Source organism: Heterocephalus glaber, unplaced genomic scaffold (genome assembly GCF_053883595.1).
Source record: "Heterocephalus glaber isolate CG9 unplaced genomic scaffold, H.glaber_assembly_v1.0 deba00001457, whole genome shotgun sequence".
NCBI lineage: Eukaryota > Metazoa > Chordata > Mammalia > Rodentia > Bathyergidae > Heterocephalus > Heterocephalus glaber.
Genome location: NW_028258305.1, coordinates 20,317,116 through 20,343,114, shown reverse-complemented (window position 1 = coordinate 20,343,114; position 25,999 = coordinate 20,317,116). Strand labels below are relative to the sequence as shown.

General features: G+C 43.4%; 1 protein-coding gene across 14 annotated transcripts in view; it reads right to left on the bottom strand.

Moving 5' to 3' along the window:
* The window catches only part of Lhcgr (luteinizing hormone/choriogonadotropin receptor), a 120,625-nt gene that overhangs the window by 58,454 nt on the left and 36,172 nt on the right, over positions 1 to 25,999 (bottom strand). For 12 of the 14 annotated variants that reach the window (XM_087216403.1, XM_004839468.3, XM_021253844.2 and 9 more), the window contains 4 exons: positions 18,405 to 18,473; positions 13,480 to 13,554; positions 7,887 to 8,072; positions 4,402 to 4,482 (listed from right to left, as the gene is read on the bottom strand). In XM_087216403.1, coding sequence (XP_087072529.1) covers positions 4,402 to 4,482; positions 7,887 to 8,072; positions 13,480 to 13,554; positions 18,405 to 18,473 — 411 coding nt within the window. The other 2 variants (XM_087216409.1, XM_087216412.1) reach the window with 2 other exon arrangements.

Genomic DNA, 25,999 nt, shown 5'->3' with positions numbered 1-25,999 from the left:
TCATCTTTAGTATGTTTTTAAAGCCCAAGAAACAAAAATAAAGCCGCAACAACCTCAGCCTTATGTTTATTTGTTGAATTATCTGATTTGATGGAGTTCCTTAAGAATAGAATGAAAAGTCATTTAGACTATACAATATGTATCTGTTTAACACACTGATACAAAGACTTAATGAAGCTGTTTACAGAGGATGATGATTTTCTTTGGAAAATAAATTTAGAGATACAATATATACTTGCTCAACCTAAAAGCATCCTTTCTTGGCATTTTCTTAGCTATTTATCTCATGTAGTTGCCAACCAAGCTGCTACCAAGCTGTTTGTAGTAGCACACACATTGGATTGGAAGGCTTACAGTGTTAAAACTTGACTGTTGGTGGACTTGTTTGCACTTAAGTCCTTGGCTATTCCAGTAGCCTGACTGAGATTCAGAAAGCAAGGACAGACTACCGGAAACCTAGGAGCGGGGGAAGAATAGTCATAGACAATAGACAGAAATAATGGAAATACATGCCTATGGGAGGGATAAGTCAAAGGCTGTGCCTGTTGAAGGAATGATCTCCTTCTGCCACTCCCACCTAACTTCACAGCTACTACCTGAACTCACGTTTTTATCTTCTCTTATGGGGAAATTACATGAGTTTTGTTGATATCCTTTCTCTAATTTTAGCCATCTCCTCATTTCAGCCAGTGTTTTCCTCCTGGAATGACCTTTCCTAAATTATGAATTTTACTTATCCAACTCAAACCATCCCCACATTTCCGGTGGCTATGTGGTAAAATCCAGACTCCCTTTGATGGCCCCTGAGGGCCTCCTTGGTCTTGGTTCTGGCTGCCTCTCCAGTCTGAAGTCTTAAGAAGCAACAGTGCTGCTATTCAAGATATGGGCTCTAGAGTGAGACCGCTGGGGTCCAGTCCTGGCACAGCTGCTTACAGACTGCATAAATCTGGAAGCAAATTAGCATCTTTGTGCCCTAAGTTCTTCATTTGCTAGATAAAATAATACCCATACCTTCCTTGTTAGAGTTATGCTGAGAATTAAAGGCATTAATGCATGCCCTACTGCTTGAAAATCTCCTACAACTTCCCATTTGATCATATTGTAGCTCCCTGGATGAATGAGTTCTGTTGTTTTATTCCTCTGCCTTTTTATATTTTTCTTCTATTAGAATGTTTTCTTCCTTTCTTCATATCTCTGGTGAATTCCTCCTTATCCTTAAAGACAAGGTATTCTGAATCCTTTCTTGATTCTACTCTCCAAAGAGTTATTATCCTTCCTTTTGGCTAGGGTTGCATTTAGTACCACTGCAGTTATCAAAATATTGCACCTAATTGATGATAAGTATCTGTCTTCTTTAACAGTCTCTTAGCATCTTGAAGACAAGGGACTAGGTCTTACTTATTTCTGAAATCAAAGTGCGTCACACAGTTTTGGCTCAGAGTATCCGTTCAATAAATGTTTGTGTTGTGAATGATGATCCTGGCTCTGAGAGAATTGATGGGATACAGGAACAATGTGCATGTTCTGCACGATGCATGTAGGCTCAGAAAATTTTCTTTTTGATCATGCTCTACTCACACAATCTCAGGAGCTTGAGAAATAGGCATAATTTTCCTGTGAGGGCCATTACAAATATATATTTAATCTTGGAGTTCCTCCCATTAAAAGTATTTTTCCCAACAAAAATTCTCAACTTCTGTATTAGATATGTACCTAATTCAGTGAGTGGAAGAAATAATATATTTGAGGAATATAATACCTAAGGGGAAAACCCACAATTAAAAAAAAAAGACAAAACAGTGACTTAGGACACCAAAAAGATGTTAAAATATTGTAGAAACAAATTTGGAACTACAGAAGGGCTGCTGCTATCCATATACAGACGACCACGTAGGTACCTCGTCTGTTTTATTATTAAATACAGTATCTTTACAAACAGATTTGTCTTCATATTAAAGATATCAATTTAATTAGTATTTTGATCTTTAAAAAGAGAAGATAGTAATAAAGAACTGTTAGAGAAATAGATCATTCTCAGCACTAGATGCTTACAGACCATCTCATTGGACCCTCACTTTATTAGTAAGGAATCCAAGATTAAAGAAAGTAAGAAACTTGCCCAAAGTCTGCCAGGGGGGTGGTCATCCACAGCCCAGAAACTTTTCCTTTACAGCTCACTGTTTTTCAGTCAGTGCTCTTCAAAGTGTGGCCCTTGGACCACCTCCTTCAGAGTCACTAGGGTGTTCGTTAAAACACAGATTTCTGGCTTTACCCCAAGCTACCCTGATTTGAAATCTCTAGGGACAGAGCCCAGAAATCTGCATTTTAAGCAAGTTCTCTGGATGGTTCATATAAAATAGTCAAAAATCAGGTAAAAATGTTACAACTATTGCTCCCTTGATTTCCTTTACCTCTTTCTCTAATCAAAACCATTTCAGCTGCTAGAAGCACTGATTTAAAACTTCTAAAACTTCTTTCATGGTTTTTGAATGAATTTAAATTAATAAATGTTAAACATGTTCCCACCCTTCTTCTGCCTTGGTCTTTTGCCCTTTCCAATTTTCCCTACTGGGCATGTCTAACAGTTTTTCTCTTTGGTGATTGGTCTTGAGACTGAATACCCTCTTGTGTCCTGGGATGGCTCCTGAGGGCAGCATCATGTCTATTGATGAAGCCCATCAGAAGAAATCTTTACCAGTGGAGGCTATGACAGGGAGTGTAAATGGATGGACTCACAGGGCTTATTAATACTGGGCTAAAGGAAGCAGAAGTTGTAACACCACTCCCCCAGTCACAGAAAGAGAAAAGAAGATGATGAGGTAGCCCTACTGTGAGAGAACACAGTGTTACCTTGGGGAGAATAGGTAAAGCTTAGTGTCTGGCTTTAGAATATCTAAACTCTAGGGACTCAGGAATGGCTCTCTGGTGTGAAGTGGGAGGTAGGGGATTTATAAAAAATGTTTTCACATTTTTGAGAGCCATTTTGTTCCTGAGCATTTAAAAATATATTTTCAGAACTATTGCAAAACCAAATTAAAAGTTTTTTTTTTCAGTAGAGCTGAATACATACATAACTATCCACAGGCAGCCATTTAACTTACATTATGTATTAATTTCAGATAGTTTGGGGATGCCAGAGATCAGAGAATTTGTGTTACAGCAGTGTTAACATAGCACACTCAGAGGAAGGCTCCTTTGGAAAGGCTTGAGACAGGGGCTGATGAGAATTATTGAGGGGGAGTTACAGTTCCTCCTCTCCTGCAAGCCACACTGTGGTGTTACCATCGACTGTACCAAGGAATGGCGTCCTGTTGATGACTATAAAGGTATATATGATACAAAGAGAGAAGTGGAAGGATGTAGAAAAGGAATTCCGGAGGTTAGATAGTATTAGACTCAAAGAAAAGGAAAAGAAGGAGACAGAATAATAAGAATACCTTACTCTACATGCTATCTTTAATAACTCCCTTCACTCTCAGGGTTCTGAAAGCCAAATGCTATTTCTGCTGCTCCTTATAGATAAAGAAAAAAGACTCAAAAAAGCAACTATTGCCTCTCAGTAGCCCATACTGCAAGGATTACCACTCTGGATTCATATCCAGTTTTGAGGAGCCCCAAGTCCGGGGTCTTTCTACCATAACCCTTACTACCTCTGTGTAACTCAGAGATGGGGAGGGGAATAAAGGAGAATGGTAAGGTGTCTTAGAGGGCATTTGGTTTTGTAGTTTTAAGGACACATGGGAAGAATAAGAAAATTTTGAATCTCAGTAATGGTGGAACACGGACACTATGATTACCTTGAGGTATGTTCTTTTATGACAGAAGGTAAGTAAAATGTCAAGACAGCCAGTATTTAAAGGAGGAAAAATGTTAAAAATTAGTCAGTAGAATAGAACTATAGCTTCTACCCAGTGTATGATAGTGATGGTATTAAGATTATTTGTGGACTCAGGAGCATAGTGGTCAGAGTGGCCTTAGCCTCTTTGAAGGGAAGTGGCTAATTCTAAACACTCTGCAAAAAGTTAATATTTGTGGATTGCTGATTATGTGATTAGTGGATTCTCATAAGTAAATCTATCATTTAGACCCATCTTCAGTGATAGCTAAATATTTGCAAATAATACTGTAATTTCTTTAGAACTTAATATAACTGTGGAATGAACATTTAAGTACATTTAAAAAGAATTTTTCTTTTCTTTTGTTTGTTTTTTTAAGAAAAAAAGCTGAAAAAGATACCCATATAATTGGATGCAAATCATCACTTTAAAGTATTAAAAAATACCTTGCAAACATCCTCCTAACCAAGACTTTTATCAGAGAAAAATTGTTGGCACTGATAACAATAAGGTACTCATAGAACAAAATATAAATTCCTGAGTTTCTTTGCATGCAAATACTTACAGTGTTTCATTATTTGGTTTTCTTGCTGTGCTTTCACATTGTTTGGAAAAGTTTTCAAAAATAGAAAATGAAAAATTCTGCCTGAAAGAGAAGTGAAAAAAAAAACACACAGTTGAGCTTTCAGTCTTTCAATCTGATCATGACTATTTGTGCTTTGTTCATCTAGATTCTTCACCTATTATATGGGCAGTGTTGTGCTTGGCACCATTGTCCTAACTGAATGCTTCATGAGGGGCGAGGAAAGACTTCTGAATTGTTATCAGAGTACTTCCTGCTTAGACAGAGCCTTCAGAATGCTGTATTCTGTGTGGGCTCTAGAGATGAAAATACTTAAATTTGTCATATTGAATCATGGCTTTTTCAATACTTATTAAAAGGTACCTTTATTGTGTATTGAAATTTGTTCCTTTTCAACACCCCCCCCCCCACTGGCCTTGATTAACAATCATTTAGGGTTCAGGACTTTGAATTGAAACTGAGACTCTTTTGTAAGGATTTGAAGATACTGGATATCACAGTATGATATGAATTTAAGGCCTTTTTGCTTATGTGCAGGAACATAAATGGGTGCTCTCTACTCCTCCATCTTTGCTTCTAAGTTTAGCTTATGAAAGTGGGTGGGTAACCAAGAAAATAAAAGCATGCCTGAATTTGCCTAAGGGACTTTTTATCTAGGGATGAAAAGCCTAAAGCAGCTACAAAAATGAGGAAAATTAGAAGAGAGGACAGCAGACTATGAGAGCCTCAGCTTTTGCTGAGGAGGAAGGAAAAATGAACAATTCAGACTGGACATTCTCTGTGGTTCTCTTTCTCTGATACCAGTGAGACAGTTCTGGTAGGAATAACTTTGTACAAAGGCAGAAAGGTGGGGAGTGTGTCAGAGCAGTTGACCTACTGGACTTTCAAAAATTAATAAACTTGGATCAAATTGTGATGTGTGTATTGCTGGTTCTGTATCTGACACGGGTTTATTGTGTGTAGATAATCCACAGATAACAGGAAATTTGGATATTGTTGACCTTCAAATGATAATACTGGGTTCTTTTCATTCTGTCTTCTTTGGAATTTTATCATAGATACCAGGGAAGTCTTGGGAACCATCTGCCCAGGCAGCTGTGTGCGTTATCCAGGCGTGGGGTTTGGGGACACAACTGAAAGTTTATACAAACATTCCACAGGCCCAGCTCGAGGCTCTTCCTTTTCACTGGTGTCCAAAGTCTTGAGCTTTAGGGACACAGAGGGAGTCAGTTAAAGCTTTAATCCCAACCAGGACAACCTCTGGGTAACTGCATTCTATCTTCCCATCTTACCCTGATACTGGCCTATAACTGCACAGGCGCCCCCCCCCGCCCCCCGCTTTTTTCCTAGCTAGAAGTAGTCTCTTTCATCTACTAGAATAAAAAGTCTTGAATGAAAATTTTCCATATTAGTAATTTCAGAAGGGATATGACCCCTTTGCCACAAAAGTGTAGGTATCCAGACTTTATCATGAACCATCTCATGTGTTATTTTTCTGAACTGGTCTCTTACCAGCTTTGCTCACTTTCAGTCCATTTACTGCTGCCAGACTAATTTATAACAGCAAATTGAGTAGTCTTGCTGTAAGTTGTTTGTTGTTGCCACCCCCCTCTTGGCTCACATATGCTAATGATCTCATTTTAAATTCTCCATGGCTTCCCATCCTCTAATACCTTGGGTTGGTAGAGCCCATCCTGGTCCACTTCTCCCTGGCTTTCCCTCCTAACTCATCTCCCTCCATATACTTGTGAGTCTTCTTGTTCCAGTGTTGCTGAAGTATGTTCATGTAGTATTTCATGGCTCAGTGCTTTCACAAAAGCCAATCCGTCTTCTTGCCATACTTTTCCCCATGCCTGCCTTCCAGTATTCTGCTGCCATTTAGAAACTTTCTCTTATACTTCTGGAACACTGTGTTCCATTCTCAACTCTGTTATAACAGCTGTATGCAGCACAGGCATCGGCTTTCTCTTGTTGCCTCCACTCTGAGGGTTGAGACAAGTGCTTCCATATTTTGTCACCTGCAGACCGAACTCACTGTTTGGAACATGCTAAGTGCTCGGTAAATATTCTTTAAAGCTCAATTATGGGTGCATGACTTGGAGCACAGAAAGTGTTTTATCTTCTCAGCTACCCCAAATCCTCAGGTAGAACTGAGTCTACCTACGTAAGGCACAAATAAAACATGCTGGTTGATTAGTTATAAATAGGTTGATTCCAAACAAAGATAGCAGCAGCCTAGAGTCACTTTCTCAGTGCCTTATCTAATTAACTGATTGAGAATATCTCTGTAGGCTGAGATAACAACCCTTTAGGGTAGTGTTTTTTTCCTACTGTGAATTGGGAATTGAGTGGGTCAGGAAAACAATAGGGTGCATCAAGACTGGCAGTGAAAACAAACATGAAATAGAGTGGGCTAGGGCTGTAGCTTAGTGGCACTGCCCTGGCTGGCAAGCTCAAGATCCTGAGTTGGATCCGCAGTACCATAGGGGGTGGGGGGAAACATGCAATAGAATAGAGTAAAACAGACAAGACAGGGGGCTGGGGATTTAGCTCAGTGGTTCTGCCGCCTGCCTTGCAAGTGCAAGGTCCCCAGTTCAATCCCTGGCACAAAACAAAACAAAACCCCCCAAAACAGACAAGACAAGATATATCACATATTTTAAAAGTTAAATATTGTTTTGTTGCATTTCAGTTACACATGTTGCAATGCAAAAAAGGTATTTTTTACTATGCATCTCAGTCAAAAGAATCTAGAAAACATGCTCCAAAGAAGGAAAGACATCCTGCCATGTGCCACCCATTCTGGAGTGAGGCGAATCAGCAAGATGCTTTTTGCTGGACACAGACTCCACAGGAGCTCATGCCCCTTCTATCTCCATCGTAAGGGAATCCTAAGGCCGGGGCTGTAGCACAGTGGTAGAGTTCTTGTCTAGCATGCACAAGGCTTAGGTTCCATCCCCGGATACACAAAGGAAAAGAAAAAAGGCTGATTTAAGCTAACCCTTAGCGAGCTAGGATTCTGATTTGAAATTGAAGCTGCTCTTCTATTGGGAGAAAAATCATCTTTTAGTAAAACACCCTTCTACAGAATTATTGTCCACTTTTATTAAAGATCAAAACATCGGATAAATTTTACCCTCCTGAGCCTAATTCTCCTACTTCCTTAAATTGCTGTTAAGGATTAAAACTAAGTGATCTTTGAGATACTAGTTTTGTACTCCATTTTGCCATTGCTAAAACAGGCTGTTATTCCATTAGCCATAGTGAGCTACAGAGGTCATTTAGCTGCAGGGTGAGTCTTGTTTTTTTTGGGTTTTTTTTGGTCTGTCTGAAAGTGACCCTGGAGCTATAGAGCTGGCTGGGAAGGGCAGGAGCAGAAGGGCCGAGAGCTGTCCACAGGGTGACTGGTTTTTTGAACTGAGTTTCTGCCACAGCTGGGTGGGCTTTACCTTTTGTTTTTTACTTACTCTTTTGTTGGCAAGTTCCTAAAAGCACAGCAGTGGCTAGGGTAAGTCAGTGTGGCATCCAGGAGATTGGTAAATTTTTCTCTTGATGGCAATTTTTTTAGAGAATAGGATGATGTGGCAATTAGCGTCTGAATGGACTCCAGTCCATAGCTCGGCAGGGCCTGCAATTTGGTGGAAGAAATATCCCTGCACGATAAAGGGAAGAAAGGCTTTTTATTTATTAATTTTATACATTTTATACAGAGAATGGAACTTCCCCTCACCAGTCTTGTCATTCTTAGCTTCTGAGAAATCTTGTCTCCATTTTGCTTTTCCCCATAATTCTCCTTTTTAGTTACTCTCATTAATACCTGAATTCAAAAGAGTGATTTTGTGATTTTTTTTCTCATATACACCCCATTATTCTTTTTCAAGGTTGAGTATAACTCCCTGTACCTGCCATACATTCATTAGCATTTCTGTCTTTCCTCTCTCCCGGTTCCTTTTTCCCACTCTCCTTCTCCATCTTTCCTCTTAGCAGAAGTGAAATAACTACTTGCTTTATAAGACAGCAGGTGCCTGTGGTGACATAAGCTTTTGTGCTCTACCCCAGGGGGAAATATTCAGGACTTCAGATGCCTCAGTCTCTGATTGATCAAGCCCTGCAGGGGAGGTTTTCATGAAGCACAGGCTGGTTACCCTGTTAAGAACTACTGTGTGGCATCAGCCATCATCTACCTGGGAAGCAGAAGGTGCGGTCTCTAATGGCAAGCTGGATTCATCTGTTCAAAGCAAGCAAACACTCTGCCGTGCAAGCAGAGCTTGTGTGGAAGGCTCAGCCTTTGTAAACAAGTCCTGCATGCCTTGGTTTTACTAGACTTGAGGCAGTGTCCAAGAAAATTTTGAACACGGACAATATCAGGAGGAAGTCACTTTGAATTAAAAAATTCTGCACATTTCCTGGTGGCTGCTGCTGCTGCCCCATGAAGCTTTCCAGCAGCACAAGGCTCCATACTCACAGCAATCTGCCCCAATACAGAGTGTCTAGTGTGTGGGAAGGCGTCACCAGGTGATGGGTAGATGAAGTCGACAGCCTGGAATGATGACTGGTGCAGGCTCTTAGAGGGACCATAATGGTGGCAGGATTTGCCCAGGAGTGCCTCCTCCTGCTGTGTGTTTGTGTTGAGTCAGATAACCTGGGTTCTCAACCTGCATTACAGAGATCCTGTCTTGTACCTGTGAAGGATCAAGTACAGGACTCTGCAGACTTGGGGTTTGTTTTTGTTTTTGAGTGAGTACATTTAAAATTAGGATTTTAGAAATGGCAGAGCCTCTTTACAAAAGGGTGGTTTTCTGATAGTGAGTTTTCAATCTTAGGAACAGACTGGTGAAGGTGTTAAGGGTAGAAGGAATATTTCTAGATACCATTCCAATTCCGGGGGTCCAATGGAACATCTGCTTAGGAATGAAGAGACCTAGTCTGGCCAGCAGTACTTACAGTCATTTTGAAGCAGCCAACCAAGCATCTCTCAGGACTGTCACACAGGCACCTATGCGCACACTAACTCACTCATGTTCTTCTCCTGGACACTGTAACTGGACAAGTCTTGGTGGTAGACAGAGAACCAGAGGCAGCTATCTGTCCTGTGGCCACAATGGCGTGCTAGGCTGGAGAGTATTCAGCCGACCTGCAAGACTGAGTCTGGTGTACTTTTAATATGAGCCATTTAAACAGGGAACCTTAGAGTTGGGTGGCCAGAGCTGGGAGGCTGAAGAGAAAGTAGGAGGCAGGAGGCCTGAGCTAGTGGAAGCCCTAAGTAAGCAGAAGTCATCAAGTCATCAAGTCAAGTGGAGATTAGAGAAAGTTAGGATGGACAGTGGCAGATATCAAGAAGTAGGATCAGGAATTTTAGTGGTGGGTGTTAGGAAGTAGAGTCAGCATCCATAGTGGCTAGGGCTAGGAAGTAGAGGAGGTCAGGAATGGAGACTGGTCAGATTTAGGAATCAAACCGGTGGTGGCAAACCTATGGCATGTGAGCCGCAGTGGGCACGCAGAGCCCTCTCTGTTGGCCTGCGAGCCGAGTCACCCCAGCCAAGGTTTAACAAATTATCAGCATGCATGCAACAGCAAAAATCACATGAGTTGTGTAAAAACACACCAAATGCAACCTTTCACCTTTCAACAAAAAGGCGTTTGTATCATTGAAAGCTGTGTGCTATGGCTTGTGTCTGGTTGTCCTCCCAAAGCCTCATGCAGTCATAGCTGGGGCTTTTTCAGAGGTGACTGGATCGAGAGTGTGTGACGCTGGAATTGATTCATAGTGCAGTGCTAGGCTCAAGGGCACTAGGATTAAGGATGTGAGTGCTACCCACCCTAAGTAGTTTGGAAAGATAAAAAGGGCAGAAAGACGTTGTTAAGGTCCCTTGTTGCTTTTACTACCTTCTGCCTGTCTGCCATGCCACCCTGCCTTTAAGGCAGCCAATTATGACTGAAACCTCTACAAACTGTGAACTAACTAAACCTTTCCCCCTTTAACTTTGGGTGTCGGGTATTTTGTCTCAGCAGCAAGAGAAAAATAAGACACCGTGTGTTATTGTGTTTTTCTTTTAAGTCAAAAGGTGTTAATGTATGAGTTGTTTTTTCAAAACTAAAACCTCAGTGTTCAGGTTTAATTGCAGTGTTAGCACTCTGCGATAAATAAGTTGGTTTTGGGTTGCAGTTTGGGCACTTGTGTCTAAAAGGTTTGCATCACTGCACTACATACTGTCTGATCTTGGCAGTGGAGGGGTGAGAAGTAGAGAAAGAGAATCAAGAGTTGATTGCAGGTAGGAGTCAGGAAGTAGAGAGTCAGAAGTAGACAGAGCCAGGAGCTGGGAAGTAGGAAGTAGGAAGCAGGAGTGTGGGGTTTATAATGGGAGAAGACAGAAAGTAGTCAGGAGTTGATAGGAGCAGGACCTAGCATATACCGAATAACCAGGACAGTTCATTTCCTTCCTCTGCTCAAAACCCTAAAGCTTTCCCATCTCATTCAGAGAAGCCACAAGGCCCTCATGACCCTCATGTTTGCCACCTGTTGTCCTTGTAGTTCCTTATTGTCCTCTTTGCTCACTCTGCCGTATTGGCTTCCTTGCTGTTCTTCAAATACACAAGGCAAGATCCTGCCCCAGGGCCTTGGCTTCTACTGTCTCCTCTCCTGGACTGCTTTCCCTGAAGATGCCCACATCACTTGCTCCTTCATTACTTTCATAGGTGTTTGCTTAAATGATACTTTTTGGGGTAGTCTTCCCTAACCATACTAAGATGGTAGTTCCCTCTTTCCAGAATGTCTTTCCCCGCAACCAACTGAATTTTCTTCTTCCACAACCAACACCATTTGTTCTACTACACAGTGTATTTACTTATGTGATTCTTGTCTGTCTTCCCCCATTCTATGAAGGCAGAGATGTTTGTCTTGTTGGCGTTTTCCTTGATGCCTAATCCAGTGCCTGGCACATGGTTATTGAACTAATGAATGAATGAATGAATGAACAAACTAGGTTACCCTGCTTTCTAGCATGTTTTGCATTGTAAAATGACACACTTATTTACTGTTGTCTCCCTCATGTGACTGCAATCTCTTTAGGGGCAGAGACCACAGCCATTTTGCTCCCTGCTATTTCTCTAGCCAGGTGTCTGGTAAGCGAGTCATGTTTGATCAGTGTTTGTTGAATGAATAACAGGGTGCCACAGGAGGAAGTAATAGACTTTCACCTCTGTGAAGGAGCAAATGTGGTCTCCCTGTGTTAGAGCTACACAGTGTCCCAGACCTGTCCCATTTTTCCCTGAAGGCTGGCTGAAGTACAGCCCCTGTTTATAGGATATTTAGGTTCTTCAGCACTTCAGCAGGACACTACTGGTTCAGTTCTTCTTCCTCCCTATTTTCCAACATTCTTACTCCAAAGCACTATCAACTGAGGGAGCAAGGTTCACCCCTTGAACCATCTGAGAGTCGGACATGCAGTGGCTCAGCTGTGTCCAGCCATGGGCCAGGGGTAAGTCAGATCTCTGGCTTTGGGGCCCCTGGGTAGATTCCAGGAGGGGAGTCAGCCCCTCTGCTTGCTCATGACGCCAACCTCCATATCTGGTGCTACAAGTTGAATCATCATCCCTTCAAATTCATATGTAGAATCACTGGTCATTCGAGAGATGCAAATTAAAACAACACTGAGATTCCACCTCACTCCAGGAAGAATAGCTATTATCAAGAAATCTACTAATAGCAAATGCTGGTGATGCTGTGGGGAAGGAACCCTGCTCCACTGCTGGTGGGAGTGTAGACTGGTGCAACCACTGTGGAAATCAGTGTAGATATTCCCCAACAAAACTAGAACTAGAGGTTCCATTTGACCCAGTTATTCCCCTTCTTGTTATCTTCCTGAAAGAATTAAAAGCATCATACCACAGCCATATATGTATACCTATGTTTATAGCGGCACAGTTTGTAATAGCTAAATCTTGGAAACAGCCCAAATGCCCATCAGTGGATGAATGGAAAAAGAAGATGTGGTTTTCATATACAATGGAGTACTACTCTGCCATAAAGGATAAACTTGAGACATTTCTAGGTAAATGGATGTACCTTGAGACCATATACTTAAATGAAATAAGTCAGACACACAAGTTTAAATATTGCGTTATTTCTCTGGTGTGAGAAACTGAAAGGGTAAATAAGGACCAAAATGTATAACAGATATTGGGAAATGGGAAGAAAATGTTCAAATGGGAAGGGGAACAAGGGAGAGGGCAAGGGGAAAGAAAGGAAGGGAAAACAAAGAGAATAGAAGGGAAAAAATGGAAACAAAGCTTTTGTAAATAAGGAGGGGAAGAGGGGTTGAAGGGAGGGGAGGGGATTTGTGAAAAAAGCAGAATCCGGATATCTCATGTACAGGTACAAATTCCCTATGATGAATTTGATCATTATGTATATCTAAAATGTACCAGTAAACTTAATTTTAGATTCTTTTTTGGTACTGGGGATCGAACTCGGGACCTTGCACTTGCTAGGCAGGCAGCGGCACCACTAGTAAACTTAATTTTAAAAATCCACACATTGAAGTCTTACTCCCCTTGTACCTCAGAATATGATCTTATTTGGAGACAGACTCGTTACAAGGATAAGCAAGTTAAAATGAGGTGATTAGGGTATGCCCTAATCCAGTATGCCCATGACCTTATAGAAAGGGGAAGGTTGAAGTCGAACACACACACACACACACACACACACACACACACACCCTCACCCTCACCCTCACAGACATGAGAAGGTTGGAGTTAGGCTGTCACAACCAGTGGGAGCTACCAGAAGCAAAGAAAGAAGTCTGGCGCAGACCTGCTCTTATAGTCCAGAAGCATCCAAGCCTGCCAACACCTTGTTTCAGACTCCTAGTCTCTGGGGCCCTGAGACAGCACGTGGTGCCCTATCCTGGCAGCCCACTGTGCTTGGTCTTTGAAACATCAGTCTTTAGTGGCAGAGGCTGATATGTGTAAGGCAGGTGTGCACGACGTGGCTGGGCATGCTAAGCAGGTGTGTTGGGGTACACAGCATGGGGAGGGAGGCAGCACCATTATACTCACAAGACGCTGGGGCCACTGGCCCCCCAGAAGGCTTCGTTGTGCATCTTCTCCAGGTGTACGTTTTCTTTTAGCTCCCTGTGGGGAAGCACAGTTTCCTTAGTGAGGTTTGCACCTTATGTGTAAACATAGTAGAGTGTGCGCATTTTCGGGCCTTCCTATGTGCACAGTGTGCTGGGTCAGAAGGAGAAAGCGGGGAGCTGTAGGGAAAGTAGAAAAAGCTTCTGCTAGTCCTTGGTGAAATTGCCAGGATGTGAGTCTGCCACTTCACCTCATTTGGAGGAACCCTTGTCCTGCAGCTTAAAGAGCATGTCCCTCCTGTTCTGGAGTCAGGAGGGTTGCTGCCGCCAGCTGGGAGAGAAGGAGCGTGCTGCCCCAGGAGGCCAAGGCAGAAGAAGGGTTCAAGTGCAGCCTGCTCTGTATCAGATTGGCTACAGTAACCTTGGAGGTCTCAGAGGTTGCCAATAGCAGTATACTATACTAAAGTTTGCAAATACTAAGAAAAGGAAAGGTAAGGGCCATAGGAAGCTCTTCTTTTCATGCTATAATTTGCCCCCTTTTCCTTTTAGATGTGTATCGCTGTGGGTGAGTGTGGGGGGAGTCACAGCCTGGGTAGACACGGGCTGTGCAGTGTAGATGATCACTGGGAGGTGTGTGAGTTATGGAAACCAAAGTGCTGAGGGCCACTACTCATAATGCATGGATGAATCCTTACACTGCTGGCAGGAGCTACCTGAGGCCCTTTAGTTCTGTGTTTTTGGCTCAACACAGCTTAGTCTGGCCTCCTTCCTGGGCTATGATGCTATTGTTTGCAGGCCCAGGACTTTCTCCAGGTGAACTAAGGACCTAGAGGAGAGGTCCCTGGGCTCCGGCCTGCACGCCTTCTTTGAGCATATTCTTCTATAAAAGAAGGGCTGCGACTCAATATTCTGGAAGAGCCTGGACAGCAGGCGCAGTGTTCATACATCACACTGGATGTGATGATTTTTGTCACAGGAACATGCGTCTTCTGAACCATCATCCCAGTGTCACATGGCCAAAAAAATACACCGATGGCTGGGTGACTACTCCTCCTTCACTCTCTTCTGCATGTCTCCACATTGTGCCTGTCATTTAAAAACAAGCCCCTGCACATTGCTGTCTGGGTGGCTGTTTTCCACAGGCTTCAGCTCAGCCATTTCTTTGGAAACCCCAGCCCTTTGGTCAGATGCACCAGTCATTCCCACAGCCTCCTTTCCCCTGGGTCTGTCTCTATTCTCAAAGAGATGAGGTGATCAGAGTCAATTGCTGTTTAAAACCTGAATGAAAAGATATTTGCCTTCTTAAACCTCCATGGCTCTTCTCCCTGACCCAGTTTGTTTTAATTACGTGCAGTTACAGTTATAAATCATTAAAACTGGGCCTTGGGAGCAAATAAGCCTCACGTCAGCCAGGTCAAGTTCATTGTAATTTCATGGCAGAGACTTCACATCTTATTAAAACTTGGATCTTTCAGTATACTGGTAACCCTGTACTGTCCTACTTTGTCAAAAAAGAACTCATATCCATTTAGCACATTTTCCTAAGGGTCACTTCTGAGAATTCTCCCAAGTGATGTGATGCCCCTGTATGAGAAGCAGAGGAAGGCAGGATGACATTTTGAGGCACAGGCTGCTTAACTGGATGCCCTGGGCCCCCACAGGTGCTGCCCCTCTCTTTCTTGCCTACTCACGGGAGGGAGGTGTTGGAGCATTTGCAGAGCATCCCTGCCATTGTCCTGGACAACTCTGACAGGCCTGTCTGTGAGGAATGTGTCAGAGACTGGGCTGGTGGTATAGTTAGAAAATTTTGCTTAACAGCTTGGAAAACACCTTCCTCCTCATTTAAACTCTTTAGTGAATGTCTTTGCCCTCAGAAGAGAATGCAGACTCCTCCCTGTAGCCCTTCTGTCCTGCAGGGCCTGCTTCTGCTGCATCTTCAGCTTTATCTCATGCCAGACTTCCCCTTACTGAAAACCTTCTATCCAGGGGGCTTCCTGTCAATTTCTGAACTTAGCAGCTTTTTTTCTTTTCCAACTCAGGACCTTTGCATATGCTGCTCTTGCTTTCGGTAATGTGTTTCCTCTCACTACTGTCCCCCCTTACTGTGGATTCCTTGTCATCTTTTAGAGTCAGCCTATATATTATGTCCTTGATGAAGTCATCCTTGAGTACATTGCCCAACTTGCTTGTACTCTCTCAGGTCTCGGTAATGGGTTATTCCCTTCATGGTATATCACTATTTTAAATAATTTTATTTATCTTTTTACTTGTTATTTTTTGCCAGTCTCTGCTAGAAAAGAAACTTCACGAGGCAGGGACCATGTGCACTCTATAATTGCAAACCAAACACCAAACACAGTGCCTAAGATATTAGTGGTGTTTAATAAATGTTTGTTGAATGGACACATGAATGAAATTTGTATTCTTGGTGAACTAACCTGTGTTCCTGGTTTCTTCTTTCTTGCTACAATGAGGTACACAAAGATACAGAATTTTGACTAATTGGACAGTGTCCATTTTGGCCTCTTTGTAACAGCTGAGGTCTGGCTGACCACCCAGGTCTTTCTTCCTGTTCTGTCTTCCCTGACCTTCCCTAGGTGAACTCTGTGAGTTTTTCTCCACTTCTGTTTGATTTTGCTCAAGCTTCTCTTCCTTATCTCTTGTTTTCCCCTAATATTATATTCAGTCCTCTTATTTTCCCCTATGCCCAGGTGCTCCCAGTCACAAAGGATTTCAGCCACCCTCTCTGTTCAGAAGACCCCAGCATTGTGTCTCTATGCTGTCCTGCCCCTTCCAGCCTTCCTCTCTTCCAGCTGACAGGTAAACTTCCCTTAAACATCCATCTCGCACTTCCCATCCCAGAACTTTAACTACTTCTCACTTCCTGCAGAAGAGACTACATTCTTTACTGTGGCACTGATGGCTCTGCCTGCTTTGACTTGAACTCACATCCAGAGCTTTCTAAAAAGTTTTTGGTCCATAAACACACCCCATGATTCCTTCTCCTGGCCATTCTTCCTGTCATCTGCTTGGACTGCATTTTCCTTCCATCATTGCCTGTCCAAATGAGGCCCATCTCAAAGCCCGCTTCTCTTCCCCACTTTCAGTGACTTCCCTTCCTCCTGCCTTTGAGATCCCAGAGGACTTCTCTCTCCCAGGGCAGGTGGTGCACCTTGCCTTCTGTTTTAGTGACTACTTAGGGTACAGTTCATGTACTATGTGGAGACACTTCCTCCGAGGCAGTAAATTTCTGGTAGGGAAATGCAGGCCTTACCTTCATTTCCCTTGAAATACAGTATAGTCTGTTTCTTCAAGCACAGCTGATGCTTGGCAAACACTTGTTGAATGAATAATGGAATGAGGCTTGTGAGAGTAATGGGCTGGAAGAGGCTATCAATGCCCCCTAAGTCTGGCAGAAACAGATTCAGGATTCAACTATGTGACACCTCCATGAACTCAACAGTTCTTGTTAATGAATCCTTCATTGTGTCTTCAAGTTAACAAGAAATGAGGGCAAATTCACTCTATGGCAGGAAGAACAAGTTTTAAACAGCTACCATTTCTTGAGTACTTCGTATGTGCTAGATCCTATGGCAAGCTAAAGATATAATCTTGTTTAATTATTCATTCACAGTTATAAATTATTATAGTTAATAAATGAACACCTACTGTGTGTCAGGCACTGTGTTAAGTACCTTTGTGTTTTGTTGGGGGTTTGCACAAAACAAGCCTATCAGCAGCTTTATTTTATGAATGAGGACACCGTGGCTTAAAGTTTAAGCGACTTGCTCAAGCTCAGACCGGCTGATGAACAGTGGGATTGGAGTGTGAGACCCAGTCATTACCCTTAGGCTTGTTCTCTTAACAACCAAACTGTGTGGCATGGTGTCGGTATAATAGAGTCTTTGGCTTAAGATCTATAGTTTAAAATAATTAGTATGTCATGTAGACTTGTGCTACTTAACTTCAGATCTGTAGTGTCAGCATCTGCTGGCGCTCGGGAAGGTTGCAGGTTCTCAGACCCTCCTTAGACCCACTGAATCGAAGCCTCTGGGGCTGGGGAAGTGGTGTTTTCACAAACTGCAGGTTATTCTTATGCGTGTTAAAGTCTGCTGAGGATTAATGTAGACCATCATTTATGCATTTACTTGTTTTAAAAGCCTTTTTTGTTTGCTTTCTTCAATTTTGGCTTTAGCTGAGCTCTTCATGTGCTCTTACTCTTGTCATGCACAACCGAAGGGTGCCGGGCGCCTCACCCTGGGCTGTGATGGGTGGGTCACGCATCCTCACAAGCTTGGGAACGTGCCACTCCTGAAGAGGAGCCCCAGAGAGCAGGAGAGGTCGAGCACAGTGAGGGAACATCAATGGGTTCACCTCCCCGAGGTAGAGGTAAAGGCTGTTGCACTGGCAGTTCAGATCTGGGGAATCTGCTGGGGAACGCACCTGGGAAGGAGGAGGTTCCTTCCTCCCCACAGGCGAGTGGGAGGGAGGGGCCTCTTGAGGTGGGGCAGTCGGGGCTGATTAGGCTGCTAAGTGGCATCACTGGATTTCTCTGCAGCGGGGCCTGGGGAAGAGTTTCTTTCTGAAATGTGCTGCCTGTGACTCACCATCAGCCTGAGTGAGGGGCTGGCAAGGGGAGCTGGGAGCTGGAGGAGGCATAAAGTAGGGTGTTGAATATTTCAGCAAACTGTCAACTTCAATGTATCAAGGCTGCATCTGTCTTTGAAATCAGGGTGCTCTGGGGTTTCCAGCCAGCCGGTTGCCTAGTAACGTGCGTGAGACACCGAAGACTAGCCACTTGAAAGTTTATTTTTGCCTTGAGTTAGTTGCTGAAGATTGAATGTGATCTGGTAGCCAGAGTAAGACTTCATTTTTATTCATGAGCCAGGGAAATAAGCACATACTTACAGTGAAATTAGCGTCGTCCCATTGAATGCGTGACTTTGTACTTCTTTAAATCCATTTCCATATAGTTTGCTGAAGGAGGGAGGAGAGAGGGTTTAGGAATGGGAAGGAACAGAAAGAAACACAGTTTGGAAGCACACATTCATCTTCCTGTGACAGTTATTACTGAGGTAATCACTGGCATCCATAATATCTAGCTTGGGTTCGCAGTGTTTATCATGGCCCGATACTTAATTCTCATCATCCTTGCCATTCTACTGACAAGAAGGCTGAGCCTCAATGTGGCCGTGCATCATGTGGCAGAGCTGGGAATTGAGGCCGCACAATCTCACTCCCCCTTTCCTCCAGCTCTGTGTCCCTGGGTGGGTTTGTGGGCTTTGGAGAGCAGAGCCAGGCTCCAGGATGCAATCATTGTTCCTTTTCTCGGATGAGTAAAGTGGTTTTGCTGATGCCAAAGTTGGCTCTACAGCCAAGAAAATGTAAGTGCCTGAAAACAGTTCCTAAGCCCATGAGTGGATAGGGAGCTCAATTTAGTTGAGTGCAACCAGCATTTAAAAAAGTGAAATAGAGTAGACAAGAACAAATGGAAAGTATTAGAGTAAATTGCAAGCAGTATTAATATTTATGAAAATTGGTTCTCCTGATTTTATATGGCACATATATAAATATACAGACATACACACATGGACACACACACTTCTGCCCAGACCCAGACATAAGAGGCTCCTGAGAACATGGAGCTGGGAACTGTTAGAGCTAGAAAGAAACTTGGAGTGGTTCAAGAAGCACCCCTTTAATTTGTAATGAAGGAAATGGGCTCCCAGGGGAAAGTGACCTGTCTAAAGCCAGTGGTGGGCAGGAATGAGCCAGAACACACTTTGTCTGAGGCTACTTCCAGTGCATCAGTTTTAACGCTGCCTGTTTTTAACTCTTGGACTCCAGATCCTTGTGGGCTACCCACCCTCCTCCTGCAGGCTGTGTTCAAAGTCCTCTTCTCAGTGTGGCCTCCCTTGGCTGCCCTGTTTAAAAATGCCAACTTCCCTGTCTCCTTTCCCTGATGTGTTTTTCTTTAGTAGCTATATTACCATCTGGCCCATGACATTTCATTGTTTGTTGTCTGCCTCCCTGGAAGAGCACAAGTTTCATGAGAACAAGATTTCACCCTGCTTTGTTCATTGCAGAAATCTCCTGTTCTAGGACAGTGTGTGGCACCTGGGTTTATTATAATAAACATATGTTAAATGAATGGGATGAACAAATGGGTCTAAGAAGAACGTATCATTAGAAGTCATAGCGAAACAAATTTGAAGGGCACTGTCTTTCATGTAAATATTTGTGTAAGTTCTTTGTGAGCCATGATGTCAGATCCAAGTGGAAAGGGGTGTGGTGTAACAACACCTCATTGGACCTGGCAAGACTGGCTTCCTCCCCAGAGCTGTTGGCAGTTGCATGACCACACAAAGGACAGGCTTGGGGGTACAACTTGAGAAATGGCTCAGATACAAGCTCTGCTCCACCTGCTCCTGCTCCAGGGGGCTGTTGTCATGAGGTTTCTCTAGTCTTTGTCAAATAAAACAAACATGAATTTTAATTTCATGCTCTCTGTGAATGTGTTCATGCTCTGTGTGAATGGGTAAAATAGTGTGTGTGTGTGTGTGTGTGTGTGTACGCGTGTGTGCGCGTGCTCTTTTTCCATCAACCCACAGAACACCTGACACAAATCAGTCAATAACCAGAGATGCTAACTCAGGTTGAAGTATATTTGAACTATGAAATCCCAAAAATACAAATTAGAGGACAGGTATACACCTGTCACTTTGGATAGTTATACATAACCTTCTTGCCTTCTTAGCAGCTCAGTCCCACAGTAGCTTTAAAAAATTTTACACTTAGAATATTGTTCTTTGTCAATCTCCTGTTATTTGGGCACTGGAATTCCTTCATAGCAATCACTTTTAGATGAAAGAGTCATACATGTTATTTCTCTGAACTTTGAAATTTGATTTTTTAGATTCTAGGCCAGTATTTATCAAAGCATTTTCCTCTACCCACTAACTTGGACCGACCTGTTTGTCAGAAATGAAAACTTATGGACCTGGTGCACCATAGACCTGCCCTGGAATCTGGTGGTGGTGTTCAGGAAGAGGTCCTTTCCTGACCAGGTCTCCGGGGACTGACAGGCATGCCAGCTGGGGAGCACTTAGCCTATGGTATGCCCTAGTATAGTGAAGTTCTTATTTCTGGGGTGCAAATCAGATATCTTTTGCTCAGAATTCAGCTTAGAGTCTACGCCCCTTTCTGCTTTCTCTACCTTCAAAGTGATGGGTTTACATCTCTTGTGGACCACGGAAAAGCAGCCTCTTTTCTGTTTTTAGCAAAGCAGAACTGCCCACACTTGTCCGGTGCCCATTCCTCTTCACTGCTATGTTCGGCCCTGATCCTAGTTTTGACATATATTGGGATTTGATCCTGTTTTTGTTGAAGTCATGAGGCCATTGCGCTAAGTGCAGCCCTGTGGTTGAGTCTAGGTACTGAACCCAGCTGCCTGGGCTTGGATCCCAGCTATGCTACTCACAAGCTGAATTACTTTGGGCAAGTTATTTCACTTTTCTGTGCCTTGATTTCATAATCTGAAAATAGAAATGATAATAATAGCATCAATCTCATGAAGCTGTTTTGAGGATTAGAGTGGTAAATATATGTTAAGCACTTAGAAGCAGGTTCTGGAACACAGTAAATGCTTCATGTGTTGGTCCTATTATATTATTATTGCATTTTGTAGTGGCCTCCAGCTCTCTGATCTAAAGAGAAGAAAATGGTTTCCCTTTCCATGCTCTGGACAGGAGTCCCAGGAACTGCAGGCCACCTCTTTAACTGAACTGTCCCCATCCTCCAGTGGGGCAGAGGCACTATCCCCACAGGTACTCTGTGAGGGCCCTCAAGCCTCTGTGGCCTGTGTTAGCATCATGGGGGTCTTTACATTGAGACAGTGTTCACACTTTTTTCTTTTTCTCTCCCTCTCTCCCTCCCCCCCTTCTTTCTTTCTTTCTTTCTTTCTTTCTTTCTTTCTTTCTTTCTTTCTTTCTTTCTTTCCTTCCTTCCTTCCTTCCTTCCTTCCTTCCTTCCTTCCTTCCTTCCTTCCTTTCTTTTTGCTTGCTTGCTTGCTTGCTTGTTTGGAGGTTCTAGCAGGGGAGCACAGCTACTCATATACCCTTGACCGAGGAAACGGTCCTCCTCTGTCAAGGGTGGTCATCCTCTTTGACCGAGGGAGCACACAGCTTCGGGAGGGACACATGGAGCAGTGAGGGAGGAAGGGGACACCCGCCTAGCCAGCCAGATCAGCCAAATCAACCCTGGTGATCAATGGGGTGACAGATGTCTCAGCCAGATCGCCTGTAGCCTAGGTCCTGCTTGTCCCAATTTCTAAAGACAGTGGCTTGCTGTTTCCTTTCCAGCTGTTCCTCCTTTCCGCTCTTACCAGTCACACACAAAGGGATACACTGCCTTGTTCTGATTAAGAGAGCAGCTTCCTTGCTTTGGAGAAATCACCAGTGTGAGTGGAGACCTCGTGCTGTCAGGCCTGCATGGTACTTTCAATGCCCTTTGAAAACACCTGCAAAGTCACTTCAGATAACTTATTCCTCCAACCTCACGGTGTCAGGATGAAACAAGGAGGGCTGTCTTTGCTGTGAGGGTTCTGTCATGGCACAGAAATGCAGGATCCCCTCACTACTCTCTCAGTAATGGCCCCTCACCACAAGGAATTGTCTAACTTCTCTATTCAAATGTCAGTAATTGCGAATCAAGCAGAGAGAATGGCAACTACTTATTCAAAACAAGATTTGGGCTTTAGAAATTAACCACAGATAACACTGTAGTCCAGAATCCTGGCTTATAACGAAGCACTTCTGAGCCTATGTTAACAAATTAGACATTCTGCCGAAGTTTCTTCTTGGATCATGTGGCCTTCTAGTTTTTGATGATTTCCAAGACAAAAGATTAATTTATGTTTGCAGATCTTCAAGGTCTCAAAAAGTGGCTCTACTGTAGAAAGGCAGTACATTTTAGAAAATGTACCCTCTGGTGGTATATTTGTAGGCAAATTTTTATCAAATGACTATATGAATGGCATTGCAAAGAAGTAGGATCCTACATTCACCACTGTCTTCCTTATGTGGCATGGTGCCCAAGCTTTTTTTATATCTGAATCATTCCTCATACATGAAGACAGTTCCTTAGGAGATGCATTGACAGTGGTTGTAGGGATCCCTGCCGCCTGGTCACTACTGGGTGCTGCTGTGACCCCAGTTTTGAATGTCCATTAGGGTCTCCCATTTCCATGGGTCTTAAAGTTTTCATAGCAAGGGCTCCCTTTCCCTGACATGCTGAGCCTCCTGCCTTCCAGCAGCACCGTCTGTTTCTGTTTCCCTCTACCTCAGCCAAGTGCATGTCAGCTTATATGACTTTACCATATGTAGTAATAAAGAAGGTGACAGGCTTCAAAAAGAATGATGACAGTAATAGATTCTAATGTATTGAAAAAATTTTTGAGAAATTCACATTCCATAGTGATACTTCAAAAGAGAGAAGGGGGTCGGCGAGATAAAGCAACAAAGCAAACCATTTTTTATAGAACCATTGGCTAATAAATGTAGAGGAATGATAGAATATAAAATTTGCTGTTTTGGAATAACTGAATAATCAACAGACACAGAAGAGTTGTTGGCTAACTAAATGTCACATCAACTTAGAATGTCCTACCATGGTTCACTTATAAATGGCAAAGCAAAAATTGGTTCTTCAGTAAAGAGGTCTGGCAGTCAGCACCTTAAGCAGGTGGGACAGTGAGACACGATGCACTTGCAGGCGGCAAAGAGAGAAAAACAGCATGCCCCCACTCAAGCAGTGCTCTTGTGGGACATCGGGCTTGAGTCTAGACACAGCCATGCTGTTGGATGAATCCAGACCACTTTCCTGAGCTCCTCAGAGGATTCAGTGCCCTGTAGAACAGAAGGAGGCAGGGGACAGTGCAGGGAGCTGGGGAGGAGTGGGAGGTGAACTTGAGAGGGTGACCAAAGATCCGGTGCAGGAACTTGACTGGCTACTATGTTGTTTTAAAAAGATCTACAAAAGATTTTTTTTTTTGGTACCGGAGACCGAACTCGAGACCTTCTGCTTGTGAGGCAGGTGCCAGAACCACTGAGCTAAATCCCCGGCCCTATGAAAGATATTTTTATTTAAATATAGACTTTAGGCCAAATATCATTAAATTCTTGTTGATTTTCTTGGGTGCAGTGGTACTGTTGTTATGCAGAATGTCCCTGTTGGGGGGAAATAAACATGTTGAAACGTCACAATGTATGTGTGTGAACTTCCCTTGGATATTCCGGGAGAAGGGCTGTGTGTGCACTCATACAGAAATGGAGTAGTGCAGCACACTGTTAGTAAGTGTTGGTGAATTTAGGTAAGATGCATAGACAAGTTTATTGTATTGTTCTTTCTAATTGTTGGTGGAAAGGCAAATGCGAAGTCATTTGTCAGTTAAAAAGTTTTAAATAAAAAAATATTTAAGGCTGAGAATGTGGCTCAATGGTAGAGTACTTGCCTAGCATGTGCAAGGCCCTGGCTTCAATCCCCAGTCCTTCAAAAAGTAAATTAAAAAATTAAAAGCAGACAATGGGAGGCAGTGTTTTCAGAATGGCCTAAAACAATAGACCTGCTCCAGGTTGCATGAATTCTAGCTTTTAACTGTGGTTAACTGTGATAATTGGCTAACTGTGTGGTTGACACAATGTGATTAGATCTGAATAAGAAGCATTTATGGTCCCGATGTATGGACAGAAACAGAGGCAAGTCAAAGTGGCCTGATTTGAGGAAGGCTGCTCAGCCGGTTAGATACAGAGTCAGGACTGAAACCTGGGCCTATGTCTCAATGCCCAGCTGTCTCGTAATGCAGCCAGGAATCTCGCAATGCTCTGCTGGACACTCCTTCTCCAGAGGGTCTTAGAAAAGTCATTGTCATGGCCGTTCCTGTCTTGTGGAGTTCAGATATGAATCAGAGTCGTCCCCCTTTTTGAGACTGGTCTGACCAGTCATCTAGAATATTTCAAGGGTGATGCAGGTAAGTGCTGCTCACTCAGGGGGCACATTTTAAGGTGGCCTCTTAAGGAGATTTAATGAAAAGCTAAAGTGGCTATAAAGGGCCATAAGAGTATAATGCATAGTTTTAGCCTTAGCCCCACTGAGCTTCTCCTGCATCAAGTGAAGTGTTTTGTTTTCATTAAATGAGCTCACAGTTGGTAAAGATTTGGGAGGGGGGAGGGCAAGACAGGCTCCATTAAAAGCGAAATTTGGAACACTGCTAATAATGAAAAGAGAAGGCTTGTTTTCATTATTTCCTCTTTATGGGCACTACCCTTAATTCGGCAGGGTGCTCCTCATGATCCTTCACTTGCAGAAGGGCCCATTCAGCTGAGACCGGTGCCAGGCAAATGAGGGGCCCAGAGTGAAGAGAGGGCAGCAGTGCAGTGCCCCCTGGGCTCCCTGGGAGGGGTGGGGCAATGACATCCTGCTGGCATGCGAGATTCCTCTTCCAAGCATCACCAACAGAAGGTACTGGCCGTGGAAAAAGAACACACTGTGGTTACTGTGCTCGGATTTGAAATGTGATATGTGAGAGGGCTTTTGGTTTCTCCTTGGGTTTGACAGGTGGCCCTGTCTTGTGAGCTCTTGGCCCTCAAGTCTGCCTTTCACATCTGCTTCACTCCACTCCCATCTCAGCACATTTACCCGGGAGGAGTACCTGCGGGGTTCTGATTATTTTAGATTTAGGTCAGGAATTGACAAGGGTCTTGCATATTTTGGTCTTTGAATAAAAGCTACTCTAGTGGGTGGTGTCTTCTTATTTTTTCAGTTTCCTCCAAGCCTTGTCCCCTTTATCTTGCCATTCAAGGCCCTGCAATCCAGTGTGGCCTCCACCTTGGGTAGGATGTTTCCTCCCAGAGTGAATCTCACCCTGCTCCCCTCCTGCAGCTGTGATAGTGCTCATGCTGCTTCTCACATGGACCCCTTGCATCCCTTTTCTGGTTTGTGGCACCACATAATGATTAAGACTGTGCTGCTGGAGCCAGACTGCCGGCTTCCAAGTCTTGGATAAGTGTTTAACCTCTTGTTGCTTTGGTTTCCTCATCTAAAAGTGGGGCTGGAAGGACTTAGATGAGTCCCTCAGATAGTGCAGGCCTTTCTTAAGTGCTATATGAATACTAGCTGGTCTAATCATATTCAACCACACAAATGTCAGTACTGACTTGGTGAGGTCCAGTTCAAGTCTCAGCTGTACTATGCAGCCTCCTCTGACTTCTCCCCCTCAAGAGGATGCTTTGAGATCTTATTTGTATGTACCACACACACTCACAGCAGATATTTAGTGGCTTGTATTCTTTCACTATTTCATGTTCCCCACATCCATTGAGAGTATGAGCTTCTAGTGGACAAGAACATCATTGTTTATCTGTTATGTTTTCAGTAAAGATCTAGCAAGACTAAAGTCCTGAGGCATGTGGTATCTCCTCTCTCAGAATCTGTGCTGTGAATACCTT